The sequence below is a fragment of the Panicum hallii genome, chromosome 6 (assembly GCF_002211085.1).
Source record: "Panicum hallii strain FIL2 chromosome 6, PHallii_v3.1, whole genome shotgun sequence".
NCBI classification, from domain to species: Eukaryota; Viridiplantae; Streptophyta; class Magnoliopsida; order Poales; family Poaceae; genus Panicum; species Panicum hallii.
The window spans coordinates 5,355,722-5,382,991 of NC_038047.1; the positions used below are offsets into that span (position 1 = coordinate 5,355,722).

The window sequence follows — 27,270 nt, forward strand, 5'->3', positions numbered from 1 at the left end:
CTGATCCGCCACCCTCATCTGCCACCCCACCCCACCCCTCCCCCCTCCGCTCGCCCCTCGCTTGTGGCGTTGTGGTGAGGAGTGGGGCGGCAAGACTCGGAGCGGTTGGGTTGGCCGTGTCCCCCGCTCTCTCTCCGGCTACAACAATAGCATGGGGATGCAGCGGTGGTGTACGGGACACCCGCAGCAGAGCGAGGAACTGCAGTGGCAGCGGTGCAAGGGGCCTCAGCGATGTGAGGAGTGGTGGTGACGGCGCGAATCCCAGCGGTGACATGCAGGGTGGTGGCGTGTGACGAGGTCCCCCACGGCGTCCAACCCAGCTGTGGCGCTGGTTGGTGTGCGCCTGTGAGCGGCAAAGACCGACGACCGCCTTAGGGGATTGGATGGAAGCCGTTGCCAGGCAAAATTGCCCCCCAGGGTCCTTCCTTCGCCACCTTCTCCGGTGTCATCGATGCCTCCACCCTCTGACTTCGTCGCCTCGCACCCACAAAACGATTTGTAGGGGCATCATATTTTTTAGAAACAGTTTAAAAGGTAACCCGCTTCTACAAAAGGAGCGGGGTTATTGTAGCAGTTCAGCCGCCACTAGAAAAGCATTTTATGGGCAGGTGACGCCACCGCCTGCCCCTAACCGTAAAAATGGTATTTTTAGGGGCGGGTGACGCCATCACCCGCCCCTAAAAATGCATTTCTTTCTTTTAAAACATGACTTACGAGCACTACTACCTTTCCAAAGGAGGACCTCATCCACCTGAGAGAAAAAAATGACTATACGCACCAACTTCCTGTGTCACAAGCAACCTTTTGGTTCTGTGTACTGTGGGTAGGGTATTACCTGTGCGAGCATATGAGGGTGCTTGGAAGATACACAACTGATCCTGAACGTGTAAGGGGCTACTCTTGCTTAATTTTTGCGTCTATCTAACACTTGCTTACTTTTTTGTGGATTCATTAATTGTGGAATTGGCCTCCACTCCACAACTAGCAACTCCATAATCAACAACTTCTAAATGATCCGCCAATTTATACCATTTCATTATGCATGAAGTGATCAACACAAGGGGAAAATTTGTTCACCCTAAACATGAATTAGCAACTGAAAAAATACATTGGTCTTCGTCAGCAACACCGTGCCGCCTCCAGTAGCGTTCGTGATTAGGAGAAAAATATATATTCAATATGCACTTAGAATGTTGTACTCTAATGGTTAGACGCACTGTATATATGTTTTATTTTTATATAATTTATTTTTTTGCTTAATTATTTATATTTATGAAACATATTCTATATGGATCACTATGACATTCAGTAGCGCACTAGCTTGTTAGGTCAAAATTAGCGGAGAATAGATTCCAAAAACTCATTCAAATCGGTGAATTTTTTGGCAGGTCGGATGTTTCTAGGGGTGGGTCATGCCCTCCCCCACCCCTGAAAATAAATTTTTAAGGGCAGGTTATAACCCTCCCCTACAAATAGTATTTCCAACTCGCCTCCACAAATAGTATTTCCAGGGGCGCAGGTTATAGGCTCACCCGCCCTTGGAAAGCATTAGGTCATGACCTGCCCCTAGAACAGATCAAGGCATGACCTGCCCGAGCATGTTACCCGTTCCGCCAAATAGCGGATACCGCACCCACCCTACAAATGAAAATAGTTGTGAAAAGTAGGAGCGGGTACCGCACCCATACCTACAAACGAAGTTTTATCTACCCATGTAAATCCTTTCTAGTAGTATCGCGGGTCTGTCTCTCCTATCTCCGATCCGCCACCGCGCGCCCTACCCTTCTGCAGCCCCACCGCTCCTTGCTCTCTCGTGTCGAACCCGCAAGGATGAGGTGTGGCCGTGGCCGGCGGGGACAAGGTGTGGCGGGCGGCAGCAAGTGTGGCCGCAGCGGTGGGGCAGCTGTGGGGTTTCGGTGGCGGGTGGGGCCGTGGCGGCGGGTGGCAACGAGCGGGGCAGTGTAGCTGCGTGACCGCTCGAATGGATCGAATATAATTTGCACTGCCTCATCTTCGATCTACACCGCATCGAGTACCCTGCAGCAAGTCTACATGAGGACGAAGCGCCAATTGGATCTGTCACAGTTGTGTGTTACACTGCATTTTGTGACCTGTCTATACCTACATTGTATGAGCTGCTTCTTTTTACACCGTTCACATGGGCATGTTATTACGGTTTACACGTGCCTATCTGCAACTAGATTTGGTTTGGTTTACATTGCAGTAGCAATGATCTACATAATATAATATCTGATAGATTTAAACGTATACTTTCAACACTACTATGATGAAGTAGCGGTACAGGATGTGTCCATAGACATGACTCGGGACGACGTGAGTTGATCTCCCCACGGCCCCTAAATGGCTAATGCACCTTTAGGGTCCGTTCGTTTACATGCGAACAAGGCAAACGGAGAACAAATCACATATGCGCTAGGTTTATCTACTGAAATTTCATACCACTAAATTGAACAACACATCCTTTAAAAGAAGATTGTACAACACATCTGTTTCAAAAAATTAGATAAAAATTTTGTACAACACTTGGAAGTAATGAATACATCTCTTAAACTTAAGCTGTTAGCTCATGTACACCCCATTGGCACAAACAAAGCTAGCTTTTGGATAACCACGACGGCGTCATTCGTGATAATAAGTTTTTACGCGTACGGCTTCCCCAGATGTGAACCAGTTCCCACTCATCCGTGGGGTCTGTACAGCTAGCGTTACCTTTGGAGAGATCGACCGGGCGGAGAAGGTTTCTATGTTTGCAGAAGGTTGAATATTCGGCCATTCTCACTGTTTTCTTGTCCTTGACGCTAATCCTGACCAAGAATGCCTTGTTTTGTGCCGACAATGTGAGGTAAAGGATGCTGCTATTGTGCGTGCCCAGAACAGGGAAGCACGGTGGCTTGACCTTCCATTGTGGCAGTGATGATTCCGGAGGAAACTTATCCTTGAAGGTCTCCCGTAGTTTTTCGTACTTGTAGGTGCCTTCCATACTCCAGGCCCAGCCATCGTTGTTCCTAGTTGTACGACCCAGCTTCCAGGTCTCGACCTCTAAAGAATTGCCATCAGGGCAATGGAGGTTTACAAGCTTAATAAACTTACCTTGGCAGCAGGCAACACTCCGGAATGGTTCCGGTCGCTCCCTTCTGTGGTGGGCGTCCTTGATTGGCTTTTCTGGGGAGAGACGAGGAAGTGGCACATACTGGAACTTCGGAGGTTCATGGTCCTCACTGGAGCAACCGGGGAGAAGAAGGTTGGAGCAGCGTAGGATGCCTCGCCAGAGATCGAACCACAGTAGGGAATTCCCCAAGGAGACCACCTGGTCCGTTCGCCACTCGCACATGTACTCACCCTTCTTGTCCTCGGGAAACGGCAGGTCAACTTTCTGTTGGTTCCACTTGTCCCTCAAGTAAGGCGACCACCGGTCGAGGTGCGCTTCCATCTTCTCAGTATTTTCATCCAACTCTATTCGAAGGTTAGCCACAAGAAATTTGTCGCGGCTGTTGTTGCTGCTCCCATCGACGATGCGCAGGAGGCCAACGGAGCCGCCGGAGCAGTAAATCCCTTGGGGAAGCCGCTGGGCCACCTTCTGATCATCATCGGCGATGTCGCATACAAAGTAGTCCGTCGGGACTCCTCTGTCGGGAGTACGTAGACGGAGGAGGGCGAGGCCCTCGTCGACGCCTACCACCTCTAGGAAGGATGGAATGGCGTCTCCACCATAGGGGTCCGGCGTGTCTGGGCAGATCGCGCCCAGCAACAAGATGCCCTTGCTCGTGGTGTGTTCCTCTAGCCAGAAAGACACCTTCTTGCCCGCGCTTGTCGTGGCCGTCTTGATGGAGCGGCGGTCTGGGGGGTGCTTGGCGACGCCCAGGGGATCAAGCATCAGGCAAGGGCCACTAGGCGCCATATATATGCATGTGTTGGCAGAAATCAAGAGGACGGAAAAGATGAATCTGCTGCCCGGCAGCCTACAAGAACAGCAGCAAGGCACTCTCGACTTCTCAATGCAATTGTGGGAGCGAGCGTTGTTGGTGGCTCTCTTCCCTTTGCACCTGTGAAGTTTCTTATAATGCTGTGTGAACGATAAGCTGTTTATTAATATGGAGGTGGAGGAAAGAGAGGGAGACGAGGGAAAGAATGATATGGTTGCTTAAGAAGAACGACGACTACTTCCTTCAAAAAAAAAGGAAGAACAACTACATACAGGACAAGATAGCTGTAAACGCAATCGCTAGATAAAATAATCCTTCTTCTTAATATAATGATACGTAACTCTTCTATATGTTTGAGAAAAAAAATACTAGACAAAAACATTAACTATGGGGTAGACCCACGTTGACGCCAGCGAGGCCCCAACCCCCACTCAAACCTTTCGCAGTGGTAGTTTGAAATTTCTCGCCCTGTATACGCGTCTATTTTTTATGGTTATGCATGTATAGTATGCTCCACTTACATTTTTTTCCAAGTTCCGCCCCTTGCTTCAGCTGGCAGATTTATTTCTCACCCACCCTTGGATTTTGAAATCACTGCGGTAAACATTCAGTTATTTGTTTTGAATGGTCACGGGGGAGAGCATCCCATTGTATTGAAACGGTGTGTCCGACCACATATCAACGGCCTCAGTTTTAGGGAAAATGAGACAACCTTATTACAACGCTCGGTTAATTTAGGAAAATCGGGCTAAAACCATAAAATCCACCTAGCTAAACTAGGCCTCATACGACACACCACGCAAACTATGGTATAACCACGGATAATGACACCATGTCCTAACACAAGTATGAAATTATAGCTTAACCGCGAATAACACTACCACACTAAACACAAGCTCCAACTTCTAGCATGAACCACAGCGCCGCATCATCGGCAACTCCATGAGCTTGGTGCCTGAGATTCACCTTGAGGGCCTAGCACCACACACAAGTTCAAGATGCACTAGTACATAAAGCGTCTTTGGTCCTTATTTGTCCCGATCGCCGTTGGGCCTGGGACCAATAAAAGCTTTAGTCCCGGATCTAACAGCTAGGGGTCTGGAGGAACGTTTAGTCTTGGTTGGAGAAAAGTTCAAAACTTTTAATCCCGGTTGGTAATATCAACTGGAACTAAAGAGTCACCATTTACCAATCGAGACTAAAGGACCTTTTAGTCCCGGTTGGTGCTATCAACCGGGACTAAAGGTAGTTTCATGGGTCGTTTTAAAAGAAAAGCATCCCAAGTAGAGTCACATGTGCTGTATAGGTGGGTTAACAAGAAAGCTATGCGCGAGACAATAGGTCGTGGGTTCGAATCCTGAATGCGGAGTAATTTTTTTGCATTTGTACAGGGCCTTTAGTCCCGGGTGTGGGAACCGGGACTAATGGTCCGGGTCTTTAGTCCCGGATTTATAGTCCCGGTTCCATAACCAGGACTAAAGGCCTTTTCTGTACTAGTGATGCCTATCTCTGAAGTAATGCCTCTAACGAGGACTTGACATCGAGACGTCAACATTGCTCGATCCGGCAGAGCCGGATCTTAGTTTTCACCTAGAGAAAGGTTGTTAGAGATTCTTCGACGATGCCTCCAATGAGAGGTGTGATATCTGGGGATGCTACCACCGGCGGCCATAGCTTAAGCTAGACAGAGCTTTTGCTCACAACCTGCACCAAGATGGGCATATAGAGGTGACTCACACATGGCCAAGCTAGCACCAAGACACCCAGAACCACCACCGATTGCACCACCACTCCATCAGCACGATGCCACGGATCGTGTCAGGTCCCCTCCGCAGCCAGGCGTAGGGAAGGTAGGCCCGCCGAGCTAGTGGGCCCTGCCACGAACCCGGTGGCCGCCGAACCCAGGCGCCCGACCTCTCGACCAGCGAGGAGGAGGGAACCTGCCAACTTGGCGAGAGGCCCGCCCCCGGTGCATCAGGGGGATGGGGCAGGAGGAGAACGATGCCATCCCCTAACACGGGGATAGAGGATGTGACCAAGGACGTGTTAGGCGGCTCCGCGGACCAGACGAACGGGACTTGACTTCGGCAGGCGGCAGAGCACGAATGGACGCAGGCCCCGGTAGGACACGTGTCGGGCAACCGACCCCGGGAAAAAAAGGCACCACCCCTCTCTCACGCAAGGTAGCCCATCCCGCCACGTATATAAGGCGGAGCTAGGCCTTCTCTAGGAAGGATGATGCGATCATACATCACACACACACCATTTGCATTTGAACGTGACGAACACGAAGCGAGCCACCCCATACTGGATGTAGGGCTTTTGCCTGAACCAGTCTAAATCCTTGCCTTCGATTGTTAGCCACCGAGCCATCGAGAAGCGCGGCGTAAATTACTGGCTGGTGATCAAAACATCGACAAATAAGTATATATCATATGCAATATTAAAGTTATATACTATATATATAAGGTTATATATATGAAGCGATGTAGATCTTGCGCTTCTAATCTTTCTAAAATTGCGTAAATTCTTCTGTAACAACAAAAGTTAAGATATAAGGCTGTTCGGCATAGCTCTAGATCTATTTTTTTTGGAGTTAAAGCCATGTGTATATTGAAGGTAGTTTTGAGCAATTTTATTTTCGGAGTTTGAATTAACACATATGTTCCCACCACTCTATATATTTATCATACATCCTAATATATATATATATGACGAGTTTTATCTACGCTCGTGTGTAGCTAGTCTCACCATCAGTATACCATCGTACGTATGTTTACATACTCATTTATCACTTTGAGTATGTTTATATACTTATTTTGGTACTTCAAATGGATATATACGAAAAATTTCAAAAGCATCTGTCAGACCTGGGGCCACGGGACCGTGTACATAATGTAGTTTAAAGAGGTTTAAGAGATTAAGTCCGTCTTATCTCTTATTTATCTTGTTTATCTCTTATTTATCCCGTTTAAGTAGGAGATAGAGCTAACCGATACAGGAGGAATCTACTCGAGATATGTTCTGGTACGATTCCTTAGCTGGTGTTGGTCAGTATCTTTATAACCCTAACCTCTCGGATATATAAGGGAGGATAGGGACCCCTCTCAAAACACGATCTCTAGATCATTCTACACCTAAGGCAATACAAACCACCCCACAGGACATAGGGTGTTACGCACCTAGCGGCCCGAACCTGTCTAAGCTTTTTGTTCCTTGTTCCTTCGAGTTCCTGATCTCGGCGTCTCCTCACCCAAAACTTACCACGTTGGGTATACCCCTCGGTGGGCAGCCGGTTAAACACCGACAGCTGGCGTGCCAGGTAGGGGAGCGCGTCGAAGATCCACCGGCGAGCTCGATGGCATCTTTCAAATTCTCCAGGTTAGTTCCCTCTCAGGGCACGACATTTGTTTTTGGCTCGTGGGTCTGCATCGCAGATGGTGTGGGCGATTTCCGGCGATTCCTCATCGGCATGAAGCCAAAGACTTCCGCTGCGGATCCCCGCAGCGACCTCGACAAGTTCGTCGACAATCTCGATGGTTTGTCGACCCATGCTTCTGCAACAAAGATCGAGATGGAGTCTGCTCCAGGCTCGACTTCATCCAGCGTTGCGGCAACTTCCCTTGGGTTGGACTCATTCCAATCTAAGGATTCGCGTAACCGATCCCGACTCGGTTCATGCAATCCGGCCACTGATCTCCAGGAGGCCAACGTCTCTGGGTCCCTCTCCACGCTAGAGAAGGACCTGGACTCTCTGCTCCAGGTTGGAAGGCCTGAAGCCACTGCGTGTCTGGGGACTTCGGGTTGTTTTGGCGCCAGTGATCTGATGATCACCTCCATGCCGGAGGGGCGCATTGTGCATTGGAGGGGCATGGCGCTCTCCAATCTACTCGAGGCTGAGGGTCGACTTGTGCCCATCTCGAGCCTTTGCCCTTTCAGGAGGGCAGGCCGCTAGCCACCGTGGCGGAGGGGTCGACTGAACTAGTCGACGCGAGCTCTGACGAGCTCCCCTCCCGCCAGGTGCTAATGGTGGAAGAAGGCGAGGATGATGGTGGTTTTCCCGTCGCCGATTTTGAAGCGGTCTCTGAAGATGAGGCCACTGCCAACGCCGATCGCGAGGTGCGGAGGGCCAGGAACAGGGCCCGTGCAATCCGGCGAAGGAGGGCCAACGAGCGTAGACGATCTATGTATCGCGAGCTTGACCTGAGTTTGTCGCCGTAAGCGAACGGGGTTTCAGGACCCCGGTGGCCAACATTTCCAGGGTTACGACCATCCTCGAGCGCAGCAACGATCCGGACGTGCGTCAAGCACTTCTTTACGCGCAGAGGGCCTAGATCCAGCTGGATCAGCAAAACCTGGCGTCCACCATCAGGGAGGAGCGCATGGGTGAGAGTCGGAGCCAGGCTCACAGCCGAACGGCTGGCGGTCGCCCTCGATATCAGCCCAGCCACAACAACGACAACGCTCGCGGGAGCCAGGCCCTTGGCGGGAGGCAACAGCCACCTCCAGGGGGTAACCCGCGACAGGCCAATCATCAGCCTCCTACAGAAGACTTGCGCCAGCACATTAATGAAGGTCGCGACACGCGGACCGTGGTCTCCTCCAGGCGCAAGGTCCGCGAAGAAGTCGAAACTGAAGGTACTGACTGTAGCGACTGTTTTCCAGCTTTCTCTGCACGATTCAGCAGCTACAAGTACCCAGAGGGCTTCAAGCCGGTCGGCATCACCAAGTACGACGGCAAGCAGGCTCCTCAGCAGTGGCTCCGTTGCTACTCCACGGCCATTGAGGTCGCAGGGGGCTCGAACATCACCAAAGTCGTCTACTTCCTGATGGCTTTGGACCCTGCACCGCTCACGTGGCTGGAGAGCCTCAGCAGCAACTCCATCGACTCCTGGGAGTGTCTCAAGAAGGTCTTCATCGACAACTTCCAAGGAGCGATCGCTCGCGTAGGTACTCGTCACGATCTTGCTCAGTGTAAACAGGAACGTAATGAGCTCCTGCGATCCTACACACGTTGCTTCTTCGACATCCGCGCCACCATCGCGAACATCTCGGAGGACGACATCATCGACTGCTTCTACAACGGCATCACCGACCCAGGCATCTACAGGGATTTTGGGCGGAATAGGCTGAAGACTGTTGCGGACCTTTGTGATATGATGCACGATTGGTCGGAACAGGAGGAGAAGATGCGGGAGCGGTTCCCGCGGCCTCAAGATAGTAATCTGAGGCGCCCAAACGACAACCGCAACGACAAAGGCCAGCGGGACTTTTCAGGTCCACCCCGAAAACGCAAGCCAGATGATATCATCGCGGCTATGGATCGTCCTTCGCGGGGCAAGAAGTTGATAACGCAGGAAGAGTTCGAGAAGCTCCTGCAGAAGAAGTGCCCATGGCATCCAGGTGCCAATCACGCTGCCATTGACTGCTACCACCCTCGGAGAACGTTCAGCAACTCCGGTGGTGGTAAGAAGAACAAGAAGCCTGCGGACAAAGAGCCCGAGGATGACGACCAAGAGGACCAAGGGCGTAACCCGAAGTTCCAGGACGCTTCGAAGGTCGTCAATGTCATCTTCGGGGGAAATGAGGATTTTGGCTCCAGGCGGGACCAGAAGCTGCTTCTTCGGGAGATCATGTCCGTCGAGCCGGCGGTACCATGACCACTCCGTTGGTCGGAGGTCCCCATCTCATTCTCTCGCGACGACCAGTGGATGAGCTTTTCGGAGCCCAGAAAGTTCCCCTTGGTCCTTGATCCTGTGGTGGCAGAGGTCAAGCTCACCAAGGTCCTCATCGATGGCGGGAGTGGGCTCAACCTCATCTTCGTCAGCACTTTGAGGAAGATGGGCCTGGACTTCAAGGACATGCTGGTTCCCAGCAAGTCCCCTTTCTATGGCATCGTCCCAGGTAACACGGCACACCCACTTGGTACGGTTGTCCTCCCAGTCACCTTCCGCACGAGGGAGAACTACCGTACTGAGTTCATCAAGTTCGAAGTAGCTAGCTTCGAATCTTCTTATCATGCAATTTTGGGTCGTCCGGCACTTGCCAAGTTTATGGTACTGCCACATTACGTTTATCTGCTTCTCAAGATGCCAGGATTAAATGGGGTACTTACTCTCCGAGGCGACTTGAAGAAGTCGTATGACTGCAATCAGGAGGCGATTCAGTACGCTTCGACTACTCGTGTGCCAGGTGCTTCCGGAGAAGTACTCACGGCCGTGCAGCTCTCCCAGTCTGGGCTGGAGATTACCTCCAAGAAGGCCAGCAAGTCGAGCATCCAGTCAACTGACGACGTGGCCCTCAAGACGATCCAGCTTCAGGAGGGAGATTCATCTAAGACCGTTGTCATCGGCGCGGGCTTAGGTGACAAATAGGAACTCGCGCTCGTCAGCTTCCTTCGGGCTAACCGAGACATATTCGCGTGGAAACCAGCGGATATACCAGGGGTGCCCAGGGAGTTGATCGAGCATGGTCTGAATGTACACCCAAAGGCTGTGCCTAAGAAGCAACGCCTGCGAAGGTTTGCCCACGATAAGAGTGAGGCCATCAAACGGGAGATAGCTAAACTCCTTGCAGCTGGATTCATTAAGGAAGTAATCCATCCAGAGTGGGTAGCTAATCCTGTTCTTGTACGAAAAAAGAATAATGAATGGAGAATATGTGTTGACTACACTGATCTCAACAAGCACTGCCCGAAATGCCACTTTGGGCTGCCGCACATTGACCAAGTTGTCGACTCAACGGCTGGTTGCGTCCTTCTTTATTTTCTTGATTGTTATTCAGGATATCATCAGATTGCGCTTAACGAGGAGGACCAAATCAAGACTGCATTCATCATCCTGTACAGGACGTATGCCTATAAAACCATGTCCTTCGGGTTGAAGAATGCAGGAGCAACCTATCAGCGTGCAATCCAGATGTGCTTCGCGGGTCAGCTGCACCGGAATGTTGAGGCCTATGTGGATGATGTGGTCATCAAGACCAGGGATTCCGACGACTTGATTGTAGATTTGGAGGAAACATTTAGCAGTCTGCGCAGATTTCGGTGGAAACTCAATCCTACCAAGTGCGTTTTTGGAGTACCTTCAGGGAAATTGCTCGGGTTCATCGTCAGCAACCGGGGCATTAAAGCCAACCCTGTAAAGATCACGGCCATCACTGATATGGGGGCTCCGGCCACAATCAAGGATATGCAGAAGTTAACAGGTTGTATGGCAGCCCTGAACAGGTTAATCTCCTGCCTCGGGGAGAGAGGACTACCCTTCTTTAAGCTCCTAAAAAACCAAGATCAGTTCCAATGGACGGAGGAGGCCGAGCGGGCTCTGCAAGATCTGAAACATCATCTTCAGTCTCCTCCGATCCTTACAGCACCATTGCCGGGGGAAGACCTACTACTTTACATTGCGGCAACAACCCATGTTGTCAGCAGTGCTATTGTAGTCGAGCGAGGCGAGGAAGGCCATGCGTTTGGAGTGCAGAGGTCTATCTACTTCGTCAGCGAGGTACTCTCCGAATCCAAGGTACACTACCCCACCGTTCAGAAGCTTTTATATGCAATTTTAATCACGTCAAGAAAGCTGCGCCATTATTTCGACGAGTACAAGATTACTGTGATTACGGATTTCCCGTTGGCTGATATTCTTCATAATCAAGATGCCACGGGGCGCATATCAAAGTGGGCAGTGGAACTGGGAGCTTTGTCAATCGAGTTCAAGCCACGCACTGCAATCAAATCTCAAGCTCTAGTCGACTTCATGGCTGAATGGAGGGAGAATCAAGTTCCAACTCTAGTTGACAGGCCAGAGCACTGGACCATGTACTTTGATGGGTCTCTCAAGCTCGATGGCGGCGGTGCCGGAGTTCTGCTTATTTCTCCACGGAGCGAGCAATTGAAGTATGTCCTTCAGATCCTGTGGGCGGTATCCAACAATGAAGCCGAGTATGAAGCCTTGCTTCACGGGCTTCGTTTGGCGATATCACTAGGGATCAAGCGACTATTTGTGTATGGCGACTCCCTTCTTGTCATTCAACAAGTCAACAAAGAGTGGGACTGCAACAAGGAGACGATGGACGCCTACATCCAGGAAGTGCGCAAGTTGGAAAGTAAATTTTCCGGCTTGAAGGTTCATCAGGTGCTACGAGAGCACAATGTCGGTGCGGATACCTTGTCCAAGCTGGGGTCAGCACGTGCTCAGGTCCCACCGGGAGTCTTCATCCAGGAGCTCAAGCAGCCATCCATCAAGCCTTCTCTGTAGGTAACCATCGATGCGGGTCCCCAACAACCCGATCGAGAGGTTATGGCGCTGGGGGAGGACTGGCGAGAGGCTTTTATTGACTTCATCCGAGATCAAAGGCTACCAGCGGGAATTGACGCCAGAAGCGCAGATGCGGCATGCGTCATGTGCAGAAGCAAGGGTTTCGTCCAAGTCGACAGCAAGCTCTATCGGCGTGACGCTCGGTCAGGTGTTCTCATGAAGTGCGTCACAATGGAAGATGGCTACGACTTACTGCAGGAGATCCATGAGGGCGTCTGCAGCAACCATATAGCTTCAAGGACGCTGGTGGGGAAGGCATACAGGGCCGGCTTTTGGTGGTCCACTGCAGTATCTGACGCGGAAGATCTCGTGCGCAGGTGCCAAAATTGTCAATTCTTCGGCAAGCAGTCCCATGTTCCAGCCTACAGCCTCATCATCATACCGCCATCCTAGCCCTTTGCCTGTTGGAGCCTTGACATGATTGGGCCCTTCACAATAGTGCTGGGGGGTTTCACCCATGTGTTGGTGGCTATCGACAAGTTTACCAAGTGGATCGAGTACAAGCCGATAGCCAAGCTCACACCAGATCGAGTTGTTGATTTCGTCTCTGATATCTTGCATCGGTTCAGCTTCCCAAATACCATCATCACAGACTTGGGATGAAATTTCACAGCCAACCAGTTCTAGGAGTTCTGTGAGAATGCATGCATCGAGGTTAAATATGTCTCTGTTGCACACCCAAGGGCTAATGGACAAGTCGAACGGGCGAACGGCATGATAATCGACGGCCTCAAGAAGAGACTCTACGATGAAAATAGCAAGAAGGGAGGCAAATGGATACACGAGCTGCCACATGTTGTCTGGGGGCTTCAGACTCAGCCATCCAAAGCCACAAGACAAACGCCTTTCTTCCTCGTATACGGATCTGAAGCTATCTTACCGGCCGATATCATGTGGAAGTCCCCAAGGGTTGAAATGTACAACGAAGGCGAGGTGGACGAGGCGAGGCAATTAGAGCTCGATTCTGTTGAGGAGGCTCGCTGACCGCTCTTATTCAGTCAGCTCGATACCTGCAGGGGATTCTGCGATATCATGATCGTAACATGAGGGAACAATCATTCAGCATCGGTGACTTGGTCCTACGTCGCATTCAGGACAAATCCGGCCTACACAAGCTTAACTCAAGGTGGGAGGGCCTGTTCATCGTCAAGCAGGTTACAAGACCGGGGTCATATCAACTACAATATCCCGAGGGTCAAGATGTTCCGAACTCTTGGAACATCCAGAACCTGCGCAAGTTTTACCCATGAGAAGATGTCCGGTGATAGCTGAATCCTCGGGGGCTGGGACGGTCTCCTTTTCTCGAATCAATTTGGAGGCTATGTGCCACAAGATTCGGGTTGTAAATTCCTTTATGAACACACGGAGGCTACGGTCACGTGCTGTACTTATATAAATCGACTTCTTGTCATGAATTTTACGGAGGCTACGGCCACGTTCATATCTTATCAACTTCGTGTTTTGACGGAAGCCTCGGCTCCGTTCTTACCTTCTACAAATCGACTTCCGCCACAGCCTTGAATGGTCATTCACTACTGCACTTATCCCAACAAAATCGATCCGTTCGACTGGTTTATGCCCAGTTTGTTGGATGGGCTCGCATGAAGAGCTACTTCGACTACATCCTGAGTCGTTGCACTCGGGGTAGTTTCATTTTTTGCCTTACACACGGCAGACCCGTGGCGATGCCCGCGTTTGCTCCCAACGAGTTTGATCCGCTAATCCGGTCCCTACCTAACTCGTGGAGCGTGCTCATGCAAAGAGCGACCTCGACTACACCCAGAGTCGATGCACTCAGGGTAGTTCTGCTTTTTCTGCCTCAAGCACGGCAATTTTGCAACGATGCTCGCTTTCTTTTCTAACAGTTCAGACCCGCTCGATCGGGTTGTGGCTCACTTGTTAGATGAGTTCCTACTTGGAGCTATGCCTACCTTCAGGATCGCTGCACCCAGGGTAGTGTCCACTACTTAGCGTTTTAAGCCTGGACGCCAATTCAGCCAAGGCACACAAGTGGAGACATCAAAGAAACTATATATACAAGGAAGTAAATACTTATTTTTTACACCCTAATCCTGCAGTACACTTTATACTATTTGTTCTGCTACAGGTTGGGCTTCTTGGAGGTATTGGTCGAATTGTTCCTCGGTGCAATCCGCAGCCATGCCCTGAGCAAATATCTCTAGTTGTGCCCTCGGCACAAAAGACTACACGAAGGTGAGGGCGTGGCTGACGCATGCAACCAGGGCTTCCGAGAGGAATCTGACCACCTTTTGCGGCGCTTCGCGAAGTCGTTCTAGCAAGGGCCGCGGGCTTGTTTCGCCTTCTTCTGGTGGATCCACCATGTCCACCAGTTCCTGGGCGGCTTCCTTGACAATTTCAAATTCCTTCTCCCGCTGCCCCTTTTCCTCGCCTAGCGTCTTGATTCGCTGAAGGCAGTCGGCGAATTGTTCTTCAGTGTCGGCGACTACCTTCTGCAGCCTCTCGACATCATCTGTACGACGATACAGCATATTCTTCATGTCAGTAAGCAGCTCTTCTTTGTATTTTATGATTTTCCTAAGCTCTACGGTGAAGATATTTCAGCAACCAGGGGAAACTACTAAGGAAAAGTACCCGAGGGAAGCAAGGTCTTACCTTGGTGCGCTTTCTTTTCCTCCTTGAGCTGCTCCTGGTGCGCCGCCTGCTGTTCCTTGAGCTGTTTTTGGAGCTCGGCGTTTGCCTTCTCGAGGTTTTGCAGGTCGTTCTTGAGTAGCCAAGTCTCTCAAGTTCTTTCCTGCTTCAGCATGTCAAGCTCCCTCTGCAGATAGCAATTTTTTGTCTTCTCATCGGAGATGTGCTTGTCCAGGGCAGCCAGCTCTCGGTGGCCACTCACAACCGCGCTCAGCTTCTCCGATTTCCTCTGGGAGTGAGTGATCACATTCTGCGCAAAGGCGAGGTTGGGTCAAAACAGCTCGCCAATATGTACAAGCAGAACAATTCTCAGGTCTTACCATGGAGAAGTCGTACAGTTCCTTGAAGGTCTTTATGTTCTCGGCCGTCAGCATGGGGTCATCCACCAGGTCGGTGTTGATGACGTTCTTGTATCCGGACCCGGCCTTCAGTATCTCACGAGGACCCCCTGTGGTCCCCGCGGCTTCTTCGGGTGGTGGCTGCTGGGCACCTGCAAATACAAATGTTGTCAACACATTGCGCCCAGATCCCGGTAGCTAGCCGCGGGCGGTCAGACGCTTACCTGTGCCATCCGTAGGAGCGGCATCAGGGGCCTCGACTTATTCCCCGCCACCAGTTCCGGCTTCATCTTGTTGGAGCTCGGGAGGCGGCAAGTCGGGCAGCGTCGCGTCCGCCTCGGGGGCCGGCTCCGTGGGCGCTGCCTCACCAGGCGCCGACGCCTCAGGGGCTGGAGCGGCTGTGGCTGGTCCTGCGCCAGAAGACTCAGCTCGGGTTGACGACTCGGGGGCTGAGGTAGTCGTGGCCAGATCCAGCTGGAGCTGCACCGCGCTTGCAGCCCTGATGATGTCGGAGTCATTGTTATACAAGTCGAAAAAAGCAGAATATTTATGTGACCAGATGCAAACTTACAATGTAGACTTCTTTTTGACGGCCTTTTTCACCCGCAAGGCTCGCCGTGGAGTTTCCGTTGCGGGCGGCGGGGTTTGATCGGCCGACGGTGTGGTCCCCGCCACGGCAATGGTAATGGCCGCGGTGGCGGATGGACCTGTTCCCATCTCTTCGGGCTCGGTCCCGGGTGAAAGAGCAGGAAGACTACAAGTGAATACTGTCAGTGTACAATAATACTGATATTTGGCAACTCATCAAAGCAGCAAACCAGTACCTAGAAGATTCGACTTCTTGCGTCTTTCGCTTGCGCACTACTCGACGACCCTGCGGCACCTGAGGTAGGGCTTCGGTTAACTCCACGGCTAGCCTGGAGGAGTTATCCCTTTCTGCCCCCTTTTCAGCATCCTCCTCCACCAGGCGGCCCTCGTCCTCTGTGGACCCGCTGCTGGGCAAAGCCTGGGCTATGTGAGCCCTCTTTGCTTCGACAATGGCGCTGGGGAGGAGGTGGTCTGGTCGGGGGATGTCGGGTTGCGGCGGGTAGCTGCGGTACAGTTCTGTGTGCCCTTGCAGAAGATTTTCAGTTAACAGCAGTAGAACAGAGTTTGTTTCCAATAAAAAGTAGTCGAATACTCACCGGCAGTGGAGCATTCCGCGCGCAAAACAATTCTGGGACATAGGGGACGGCGTCCACGTCCAGCAGTACCCGCCTGACTCGGAGGAGTGCGGCGTCGTCTGACAGCTCCTCTGCGCACATGCGAGATGGATCTTCAGAGCCTGTGTACTCGAATCCAAGATGGTGGCGCTGTTGGATCAGTTGGACTCAGCGTTTGAAGAAAGAGAACATAACGGAAGCGCCGGTCACCCCCATCAACTTGTTTGCTTCTATGAGTTCTAATAATTCCTCGACTTGATCCATGTCCCCCCTGGACAGTTCAAGATTCCACTCCAGCCTCACTACAGGTGGGTTATTTGTTTTTTCTGGGAGCTGGGGGCATGATTTTCAGTATAGAACCAATGATTGTTCCAACCAGGAATGTTGGAGGAGAATTTGTACGAGAGGTACTTTTCGCCGGCCTGCTGACGTAGTTGGATGCCGGCGCCCCCTACTCAGAAAGTTTTTTTGAGGTAGGTTGTGGCTTGACGCGGAAGAGGAAGCGGAAAAGATCCCAGTGTGGCTCGATTCTGAGGAAGGCTTCACAGAAATGGATAAAAATGGAAATGTGGCAGATGGAATTCGGGTTGAGGTGATGGAGCTCAAGCCCGTAATAATAGAGAAGGCCGCGGAAGAAAGAACAAGAGGGAAGGGCCAATCCTCATTCGGCAAAGTGGTAAAATATGACGATTTCGTCAACATTTTCCATAGGGAAAGGTTCACGGAAAGAGGGGCGCCAGTTGACAAGATTTTTGTCTTGCAGCAACCCCTCGGAAACTAGCTTATTCAGATCGTTGAGGGAACACTTACTGTATGTCCACTCTCCGGTCGACGAGTGCACCTCCTTCTTTTTCCCTTCGATTTCCGATTTCTTGGGCGCCATTTCCGATCCGCTCGCCACGAGATGCTCGGGGGCTGCGGGGAGAGGGGCGGGGAGATCGGGGTGGGGGGATTTCTCTGGGAGGATAGCGGCGGAGCGCGGCTCTGTTTGGGGATTTTTGCGGCTTTTGGCAAATTGCAGATTGGAGGCACAGTTTCTTCTCACTGTTGCCGCGGGGTTAAATAACCAGCGGTTGGGGAATATTCCAAAGATGAGGGGTCATTTGGTGGATTGTTTGGATTAAATATTTGATTAATCATTTTTTCAGGGTTAATTAGCCCGAAAAAAGGGGTTTTTTGAATTTTTGATCTAATTTCCATCATTTGTATCATCATTTTGGTAATTTATTAAGTTAACATTTTTAGCCTGCATGCCACGATTTTTGGACCCTTATCTCCAATTTTGAGGGATTTGGATTCAAGGCTCGGGGGCTGCGGGATACGTGGCATCGACTACTTATTTTTCAAATTTATTTGAAAGGTAAGGAGGATTACAGACTAATGCGACCCTTAGCCTGATTCTCCGATTCAACCTAAGGCTCGGGGGCTACTCCATATGGAGTGCGATTTTTCAATCGCACGCCATATTAAAAATATAATTTGGGGCATGAGCACCTCATAGCTTCGATGCAGCCAAGCAAGTACTCGAAGAAGGACTTCAAGACGAAGCTTCAAAGGAAGACGAAGACTGCTTCGAAAGTACTCGATAAGTCTGCAGTACTCAGCTACGAAGAGCTCGGGGGCTTGTCAGACCCAGGACCACGGGATCGTGTACATAATGTAGTTTAAAGAGGTTTAAGAGATTAAGTCCGTCTTATCTCTTATTTATCTTGTTTATCTCTTATTTATCCCGTTTAAGTAGGAGATAGAGCTAACCGATACAGGAGGAATCTACTCGAGATATGTTCTGGTATGATTTCTTAGCTGGTGTTGGTTAGTATCTTTGTAACCCTAACCTCTCGGATATATAAGGGAGGATAGGGACCCCTCTCAAAACACGATCTCTAGATCATTCTACACCTAAGGCAATACAAACCACCCCACAGGACGTAGGGTATTACGCACCTAGCGGCCCGAACCTGTCTAAGCTTTGTGTTCCTTATTCCTTCGAGTTCCTGATCTCGGCGTCTCCTCACCCAAAACTTACCACGTTGGGTATACCCCTCGGTGGGCAGCCTGTTAAACACCAACAGCATCCTATTTTTAAAATATATATTATTATAACTTAGTACTAGTATATAAAATTGAGTATTTCCACATACTCTACGTATGGTCACATACACAATACAGTGTATATAGCATCACAGATGGTTTGGTATGATCACATACACCTCGTACGTACCTTCATTAGGTCAGATACATTCTGCATCATGAGATACACATGTAGAAATAACTATAAGCGCGTGTAGAATAGATTTTTCATATATATATATATATATATATATATATGGAGAGAAAGAGAGATGGGGAGAGAGAGGGGGGGAGCGGTTTAGCGGATGTGCATGCACATCACGACTTGTCCTGTTAGGCTCGTGAACTTTTGTAATATATACGCTCATGTCGAACTCCTCTACATATTCAAAATAAAATAAGTATGTAAATGGAACTATATTTTTCATGGGTGGAACTAACCCAATCATCCAACCGAACAGTAGGTCAAACCGAATACTAGGTCGGAAAAAATAAATGCTTATCATATTCTTAGTCGCAATCCTATCAATAAATTAAAATGCTATGAGCATTTAGCAAGCGTCGTATCGATGTGACGACCGAGGAGGAAACACATGGGACGATGGCATCGAGGCAAACACAATAGGCAACTAGAGCTACAAGTCGCTATCGGCACACGTCGTTTGAGTACGTGTTGTGTGTGTGTGTGACGACACAACAGGTGGTGCCGTCCAACTCGCCAATTAAACACTCCGGCCGGCACGCCATCAAGCTGTAATCTGCACGATACCTCTTAACTCACGACAGCGGAAGCGACGAGAAACAGAGAGAATGTCCAGCTAATCTCTCTCTTTTTTACAAGTTCGATCGGCTAATCTCCATAATTGAAGGGGGCAAATTGGAAGAAGAGGACATAGGACGTAATGAAAATTTCTGAGCAGCCACAGCAATCGACGAAATTTGTCTAAAGCTTCGAATATTCGGACAAGTTGTAGGCTTTTATATAGTAATCAGACATATATAAACGATTGTTACCGAGCTATAGTCGCCACAATTGGACAGCTCAACCTTGGCGCACCGTAATAAGAAGATATGTTGGCCGGCTAAAATGGAAACAATTCATAAAGAAAAACAGATGATGTCAATTGCACCGTTTCTTCTCTTTTAACTTTCTAAACTAGCTACGAATTGGTTAGATTTCTTGTGTTGCAACCTAGCCATCTGAGTTTGAGCCGCCGACTCCTTGAGTTCTCACATTTTTGGCTGAAAATTCTTTTAGTGGCAGGCGATATGCTTATCGTGTATTTATGAAGATAAGTGTGTTTCTAAAAAGATTGTTATGTTTCGAAACCCCCCCCCCCTGCATATTTACCTTCCTAAAACCTGTCATGTTATATAAGTTGTTGGCCAAGATTATGAATTTATGATCGATAGAGTCATTACCCTTACACGAACTTTCATGATCGTTCACTTCATATAAGGACTGCAGTTGGAAGGTCATTTTTCTAGTAGCGATGCTAACCCACATGAAGCCCATCTCGCCCACATGGTCGCCACATTCGATTAAATTCAAGAAGCTAAGCTTCCTTAGGCATAAACAACATGTGCATGGAAGGTTTACCATGAGACTAAGTCGAGATCAAGATGAAAAATAGCAACCGCAATTGATCTTATCATCACTTGGTGTCATCCCGAAGGATTTCGATGTCCAAGGACCACATGCAAGTGACCCAATAATGGCTTCTAGAAGGCCCAAACACTGATATAGTCGAGATTGAGGAATATTGAAAAAATTGAAAGTACAAAGTTAAAGGCAGTTCATGGCGATCAGCTTGCCATGTTTAGGCCCTCGAATGCCTTTCATTTCAAGCCATTTCATTGGCCGCCTGAAATTCCATTAAATTGATATCAGGCTATTTCAGCGGGAACTAAAAATTCGCCGAACAAAAAAAATGGATTTTAGCTAGGATCTTTGAATTGGCTGGGAGATCGATGAGTTTTTGGGCTTTGAAAAATATTTTGCTCGATATCCTGCAATTATCTAGGTTTTGCCATGGGGTTTTCCCATGTCCCAACAGGCACAATTATGGAGTTGGAATCTCTATCCATTTTCCCCGGCCCCAATATTTAAAGCTTATACACCTTTCAGCATCACTATTGGCACAGTAGATGGATGGCTGTGACGGGGTGGGAGAACAAGCCAGCTAGCCAATGTGGCACAACTTGATCTAAAGATATGTGTGGATGATTACTCATTATGTATAAATCTACAAAGTCATAATAAGTAAATTAACAATGTCAGATATGGAGATTGCAATAAAAGGATTTAAAACGGTAAAAAAAAGAAAATAAAAGACGAGCGTACTCCTATATTTTATGGTTCATTGTTGATGGGTTATTCAGTAAGCAAGCCATCCTCTAGGAGACTGATTGAGGTTCTTTGCACCCAAGGCTTAAATTCTTCCCTTGCATCTTCTCCCTGCTGGGCGTGCCAATATGACCACCCAAGTAGAGTCATTCTTTTCTCTTTTGTTTGGAATCGGCCGCTGGGTGGCCGGGGGGTTGGTTCGCTCGCAACAGCAAGGAGATTTAGAGCCATTGTTTTCTCACCGCGTCGAACGCGCTCGGCCATCATCATGTCATTAGCTCCGTTTGTTTTTAATGAAGTCGCCGACGACTCGCCCTGCTAGCTGTGACATTGTTGTTCTATCTGCGATCTGCGGGCGCGACCAGCATGAGAAGCTAACGGAAGGAGCAGACCACGAAGGTCGACCAGCACTGGTTGCCGCCTGCCGGAGCTATGGCGACCCGCGGCAGCTCCGACCACAGAGATGGTATCGGTTAGTCCTCCCTCCCTCCCTCCCTCTCTCTCTCTCTCTCTCTCTCTCTCTCTCTCTCTCTCTCTCTCTCTCTCTCTCTCTCTCTCTCTCCCCCCCCCCACACACACACACACAGTTCTCTGCGCTGCACAAATGTCCGTAGGAATTATGCACGTCGCACTAAGATTTGAATACCCGCATATATACTTTATTGACATTATATATTGAGGTACGAGTACGATATAGAGATATAAATATTCCAATATCTGGACTTCTTTTCATTCCGTCAATCGATCAAAAGCAATGTACGTAAACCTGTAAAATTCACTACCAAGGGCTTGATGTATGCAAGAGCTACAACTCCTTGACTCTTGCAGAGAAACATTGTTTTTTATGGGAAAAATATGAAGTGAGTTAAGCATTGTTTTTAGCCAAGATTATACACTGAAAGGATCAAGATGTTCAAGAGATGTTGGCTTCTAAATTTATTACTCATCATGTGACCAGCTTCAAAGTTTGTGTATCTAACGCACAAAATCCTAGCATGCAAATCCTGAGAATGTAAATTGTGGAAAGTTAAGAGAAGGTTGAGAATACTAATTTTCCTCAAGGTATAAAAAAGGTTAGTACTCTCATGTAGTCCTTGTTAGAGCACCTGTGCAAAGGGTCGCGTAAGGATCAAATGTTCTCTAGTGCATTTCAAAATACTCCAAATTGATTGATTCGAGTTTCAACTTGGATTCTTCCCATTCTTCTATGCTCAGGGCTAGGTCTTCCTTATCTCCTTCACACATATCATTTGCACCAATACTGAGAAATGCAATAAAACCATAAAGCCCATCATAGTGACCTAACTTATAATTATCGCTACAAAACACAAGTTAGTTACAATGACCATGATGCCACATTATTAATCTCAAAAACTGAATCAGGAGCTAGATGCTTCCATAAACAAAATGACTCACTCCATGAATTCTATGATTAGAGTTTGTTTCAAATGATGAATCCATATGGTGATCAATTTGAATTTATGTGTAATTAATTGATATATAACAAATGAATATTTAACTGTTAGATCCGTACATATGCGGCAGTCGGTGATGTCTGCTTGAGATAATAATTGCCGAATTGAAACTGACTTTTTGTTGCAGCGGAGGATCATGCTCTTGTCGTTGCTGGTGCCAACAATATGAAAATGTTTGGCATGCCTAGAGACTTATTTTTGAGATACGATAATAATAGGCGGAATGGGGCTGCCATTGGTGCATCCACATCTTCTTTCGCACAGGAATACGACAACTTTGAGTCCCAGGTACGTGCGCATGCATCTTGCCAAATAATAATCACATTTAATTTCCATCATTTCTCTGTCCGCATCATTAGGCTGTCTCCAGCGATATCCTCCAAATCCCATCCTCTACATCCTTCTTTTACAGAATTCTTTACAAGATTCTCTCCTCTATATCTCATTTCTCTCCAACAACGTTCTCTAAATCTCGTTCTCTATACATTAAACCCTATATTAGAAACGTATTTTGTTCCAAATTTTTGTACGTGCGTATTTATCATACCTCAAACGCTATGGACATATTTTATTTTTATTTAATTTAGTGTTTGAAACGTAAAGAAAAATAGAGAAGAGGAGAGAGAATCTCTATATATATAGAGAAAACCTGTAGCGTTCTCTATTTTAGAGGACCATTTAGAGAACGCTGCTGGAGCAATAGAGAACGGAATCTTCTTCTATATATAGAGTACAGAACGCTTTACAGTTCCCCGCTGGAGACAGTCTTAGCATGGTTTGGATTGGCCACGGTCCTAGATCGATTCACGGTATAACTCCTATCATGGGATAATTCACAGAAAAAATAAATATACAGATATTAAGAAATAAAAGAGAAATATCGCGCCAATTAGTTTAATTTGCAGCATCAGACAACAACCGCACACGCAATTTAATTTAATATCGATACTGTATAATAGAATTTTGTTAAACGTGCTGGAGTCGTATACAACCAAAGTTGTATTTTGGGACACAAACATACATTTTTAATTTGTTATCTATCTAAACAATATCTGTGCACCCTCTCCAGCTATAATTTGTTTATTTTCTAACATTATACCCTTATCGATACAGACGCTAGGGTTTCAAGGAAAAAACTGCGTTGAGAACCTAGCCTTTGTTCTACCTTTAATTTTAAAGCCTTTCTTTGGATACTATAATGGGCTAATATTATAAAACTTCTAGCACTATTTGAGTTTGCAGTACATACCCTACATATTGAATTTTTATCTACTAAAGAACTCTAAGTGCTGCCACATATTTTTTTCTACATAATGGGAGTGCTTATATTCATACTATTAATGTAGAAATGGTGTAACATTTCCTATAAAATTTTACAATTTTATCTAAAGTAGAAAATTATATAAGTCATAAGGATTGGTATATAATCTAACATGAATTGTTTCTGTCATTGGCATGTGATTGTTAACCAAGGAAGTTGATATGCTTTCATTGCTTTGAGTTAGGATTGGATTGTTGGATGGGTAATTTCAAAGCATATATAAAGGTATTTTATGCTATTGTTTCTATAATGATAGTCGCAGGTAATTTGAACATAGAATTACTAGATGATTTAGGATTATTATAACAATGGCAAAGATTGATAACTTAGATGCAAATTTAAAGGGTTATTATTCATAATGGTAGAGGACTAGAGGTGGACAATTTTTGTGCATATTTAGTGGTTACTTTTAAGTATCTTTCATAATGGCAAAGGTAGAAGATTAGCAACAATGGTTATTGTTGGTAACAATGATTAAGTCTAGAGAATTGATGACTGGATATTTTGTGCATTTTTTAGGAATTTCTAGGGCTTCTCTCATTTTCTAATGTGTTCCATGAGGTTTAATGTGCAGACTCCAAAAGGAGTGTGCATCTAGTAATTGCAAGTATTTATTCTTAATAATAGCAAAGGTTGGTGACTTATTAGATGCAAATCTAGGGTTTTATTTTCTTTCATAATGGCAACTGGAGTAACTAAGATGCAGATTCATGGAATTATTTCAGGTTATCTTTTATAATGGTAGAGGTTACTAGTTAGGAGTGCATTAGTTATTGATGCCAAAAGTGATCGAGTCTATAGAATTAATGATCGTGTCTTTGCTTTTTTTGGAGGAATTTGTAGAATTTCTCTCTTTTTCTACCTTGTCCCGTGATGATTTACTAGAAGGCTCCATATTGGTCTCTAATTAGCAATACTTAGTTTTAACATCGTTTAATTATATACATGTGTGTATATAAATGCAGATTTTTGTTAGGTCCTGCCATGGTACTTGCCTTCTGAACACCAATCTGCAGAGTGGCACGGTGGAAACACTTAAATGCCTGGTAGAGGAACGGGAAGGGATTCCTGCTAAGGATCAGTATTTGATCTTTGGCGCGAAACCATTGCGGGACGGTACGTTGCTCAGAGATTATGCAATTCGAGATGAGTCGACCATAGATGTTCTTCCAAGGATTCGTGGTGGCAGGTAATAAGCCGAATAATCGGCCTAGGCTTAATTTTCTTTCCCTGTGCTCTGATTTTGCACCGCTCGAAATGAACTTGTTAATCTCTTGAACATGATGTTTACATGTACATTAATCATCTGTGCAGTCGGGAGGACATGACGTTGGATGAACTGCTAGTACGCCAGGCGCCCTTGACCAAGGATGCTGTTGTGAACGAGCTACCGCCTGGGCCAGGAGTGTCGAATTCAACAAAAGTGCTGGACGAAGCCGGCGTGAGGGTGCTTCGCGGCATCATGTCGTGTGTCCTGAAGAACCACAAGGCTAAGCTGGCATTCCGGGAGAACGAACTCACAGCGGAGAAATTGCGGGTTTCGGTCGTTACCAACGAACAGGATGGCGTTCTGTGGGAAACAGCTTCAGTGAAGCTCCATAACATCAGTGCAAAAGAGACACTGACGGACGATACCCAAAAGGAGAACTTGAGACGACTCCGCGAGGTGATAGAGCGCGTGTTCCGTCGCACAGGCGGCAATGGGCCTCAGTACCCTTTACATGTAGAGAGCATAGACTCAACCCTCGTGACCCTGTCAGCAGAGACGACGACGCCATTGTCGCCTGCCACCTCTGGCCTGCTGGCGGGACGCACGCAGCTGCTGGAAGCGTTAGCTGCGACGGTGGATCCCGTCCAAATGGCAAGCATGTGGTGGAACCTCATCAGATTTCAGGACTCGCTGACTAGAGAACGGCGAACTGTATTCCGGAAGGCCGTGGAGAGCACAAAACAAACCAATTGGTCCCAGAATCTCTCCCATCATCCACTCTTCAGCAATGTGTACAATTACGAGAATCCTCCCTCGTATGACAACTCCGCCGTGGACCTGCTCTTCTTTGCAAGGAATTGGTTTACGCATGTGCCGAAACAACAATGGGTACGTACGCACACACCTGCTGCATAATTAATCGATCTCCTCAATTCCGCTCCTTCTTTCTTTTTTTTATTTCTTCTTCGAGGCATTTCCTTCTCTAACCACTAATTCCCTGCGTGCATGTTCCTAGTTTACATTGCCTTGCTAGCTAATTGTCACTGTAATTAGTTAGAATTGGTCGAAGTTGACTAAATTTGATTTAGGACAAACCTAACATGATATGTAAATAAAAATAGAGGAGTACATTAATTATTAGCCCCCCTCAAGATATGTTTACTGTTATATGGTCACAAGCCAATGGAGATCTTTGGTTCGTCTAACGCAACAGCTTGAAGGACAAGTCATGCTACAAATTAGCAAAGTAATTCGCGACTCTAAATAAGACTTTTACTTCAAATTTAAAAGCGAGGTCAAAAATTAAACTCTAATAAACCCACAATTATAGTCCTTATTTTGTGTAAATCTCCAAACCCTCCCTCCTTCCTAGAATCCAAGGTTTTTGGCTCTCTCAACAACCCCTATTTGGTAGCTAGTTACAAGACTGACGTGGGATGATTCTTCCGTCCTTTTCCTTTTCGCTCGGCCTCCTCCTGCTCAACGCCGCGCCATCAACCCTCCTCCGACTGCCCACTCGCTCCCAGCTCCGCCCCTCCCAAACCGCATGGCCCTCCTCTATTGTACGCTCGCTCCGCCTCTCCTGCATGGCGCCTCCGATCCTCCTCGTCATCATATAGCGCCGGCGCCGCCTCCCTTCCCTAGCTTTGATCATAACTGGCCTGGTTCCATGCTAGATGGCCCATTTGTCCATCTGTAGTTCTTTGTAAATTACTTATATTTTTAATATACGATGCAGATGCATGCGCTCACACGTATGTATACTTATCCCTATGAATATAATACATATAACATATTTGACATCAACCAGACACTGAAAGAATTAGCTGCATTAATGTTACACAAGTCAACAAACTTGAGGATCGATTTCTTGTAGGTAAAGGTATGACCGCTTCCGCTGACCAAATAGATTGGATTTTTTTTTTTACTAACCAGACACTTCCTTTCTCTGCAGAATGACCTGGGAGCACAAGTATTTCAAGGATTACCGCATCTTGACTATATTTTTACTCATCATTTTATCCGTTTCCTGCCAAACCTTCTGCTAGGACTTCGTGAAAAAAAATTCGATCTTAGAGAAATGTAAGTTTCTGATACCCTTAAAATAAAGAAAATACTGCGCATGCAATCCTGTGCTAACTAGGTATTTGTTTTGCAGCCTTGTTCCTCTAACTTGAAGATGATCATTGGAACTTAGCTGTCGCGGTGAACCAGTGTGCAAATATACTTATTATCATCCAATTCAGCCAATTCATGCTAGCATTTTTGCCTTTTACTATATATCTGTACAAACGTGTCTACCTTCTTTTATCTATCTACTAAATGTACTAGTATAAGCTACTCTACTATATTTATGACAGTTCCTGAATTTTTGTGTA

General features: G+C 47.5%; 1 protein-coding gene across 5 annotated transcripts in view; it reads left to right on the forward strand.

The window, feature by feature from the left end:
• LOC112897700 overlaps window positions 1-27,270 on the forward strand; it is a 29,433-nt gene extending 2,163 nt beyond the window's left edge. Inside the window, exons 2-8 of one of the 5 annotated variants that reach the window (XM_025966060.1) lie at window positions 21,186-21,358; window positions 22,489-22,649; window positions 23,839-23,907; window positions 24,648-24,871; window positions 24,997-25,780; window positions 26,847-26,974; window positions 27,051-27,270. In XM_025966060.1, the coding sequence (XP_025821845.1) occupies window positions 21,319-21,358; window positions 22,489-22,649; window positions 23,839-23,907; window positions 24,648-24,871; window positions 24,997-25,780; window positions 26,847-26,974; window positions 27,051-27,069 (1,425 nt within the window). In that variant the 5' untranslated portion in view covers window positions 21,186-21,318 and the 3' untranslated portion in view covers window positions 27,070-27,270. Of the gene's footprint in view, window positions 1-21,185; window positions 21,359-22,488; window positions 22,650-23,834; window positions 23,908-24,647; window positions 24,872-24,996; window positions 25,781-26,846; window positions 26,975-27,050 lie in introns of all 5 variants that reach the window. The other 4 variants (XM_025966061.1, XM_025966063.1, XM_025966064.1 and 1 more) reach the window with 4 other exon arrangements.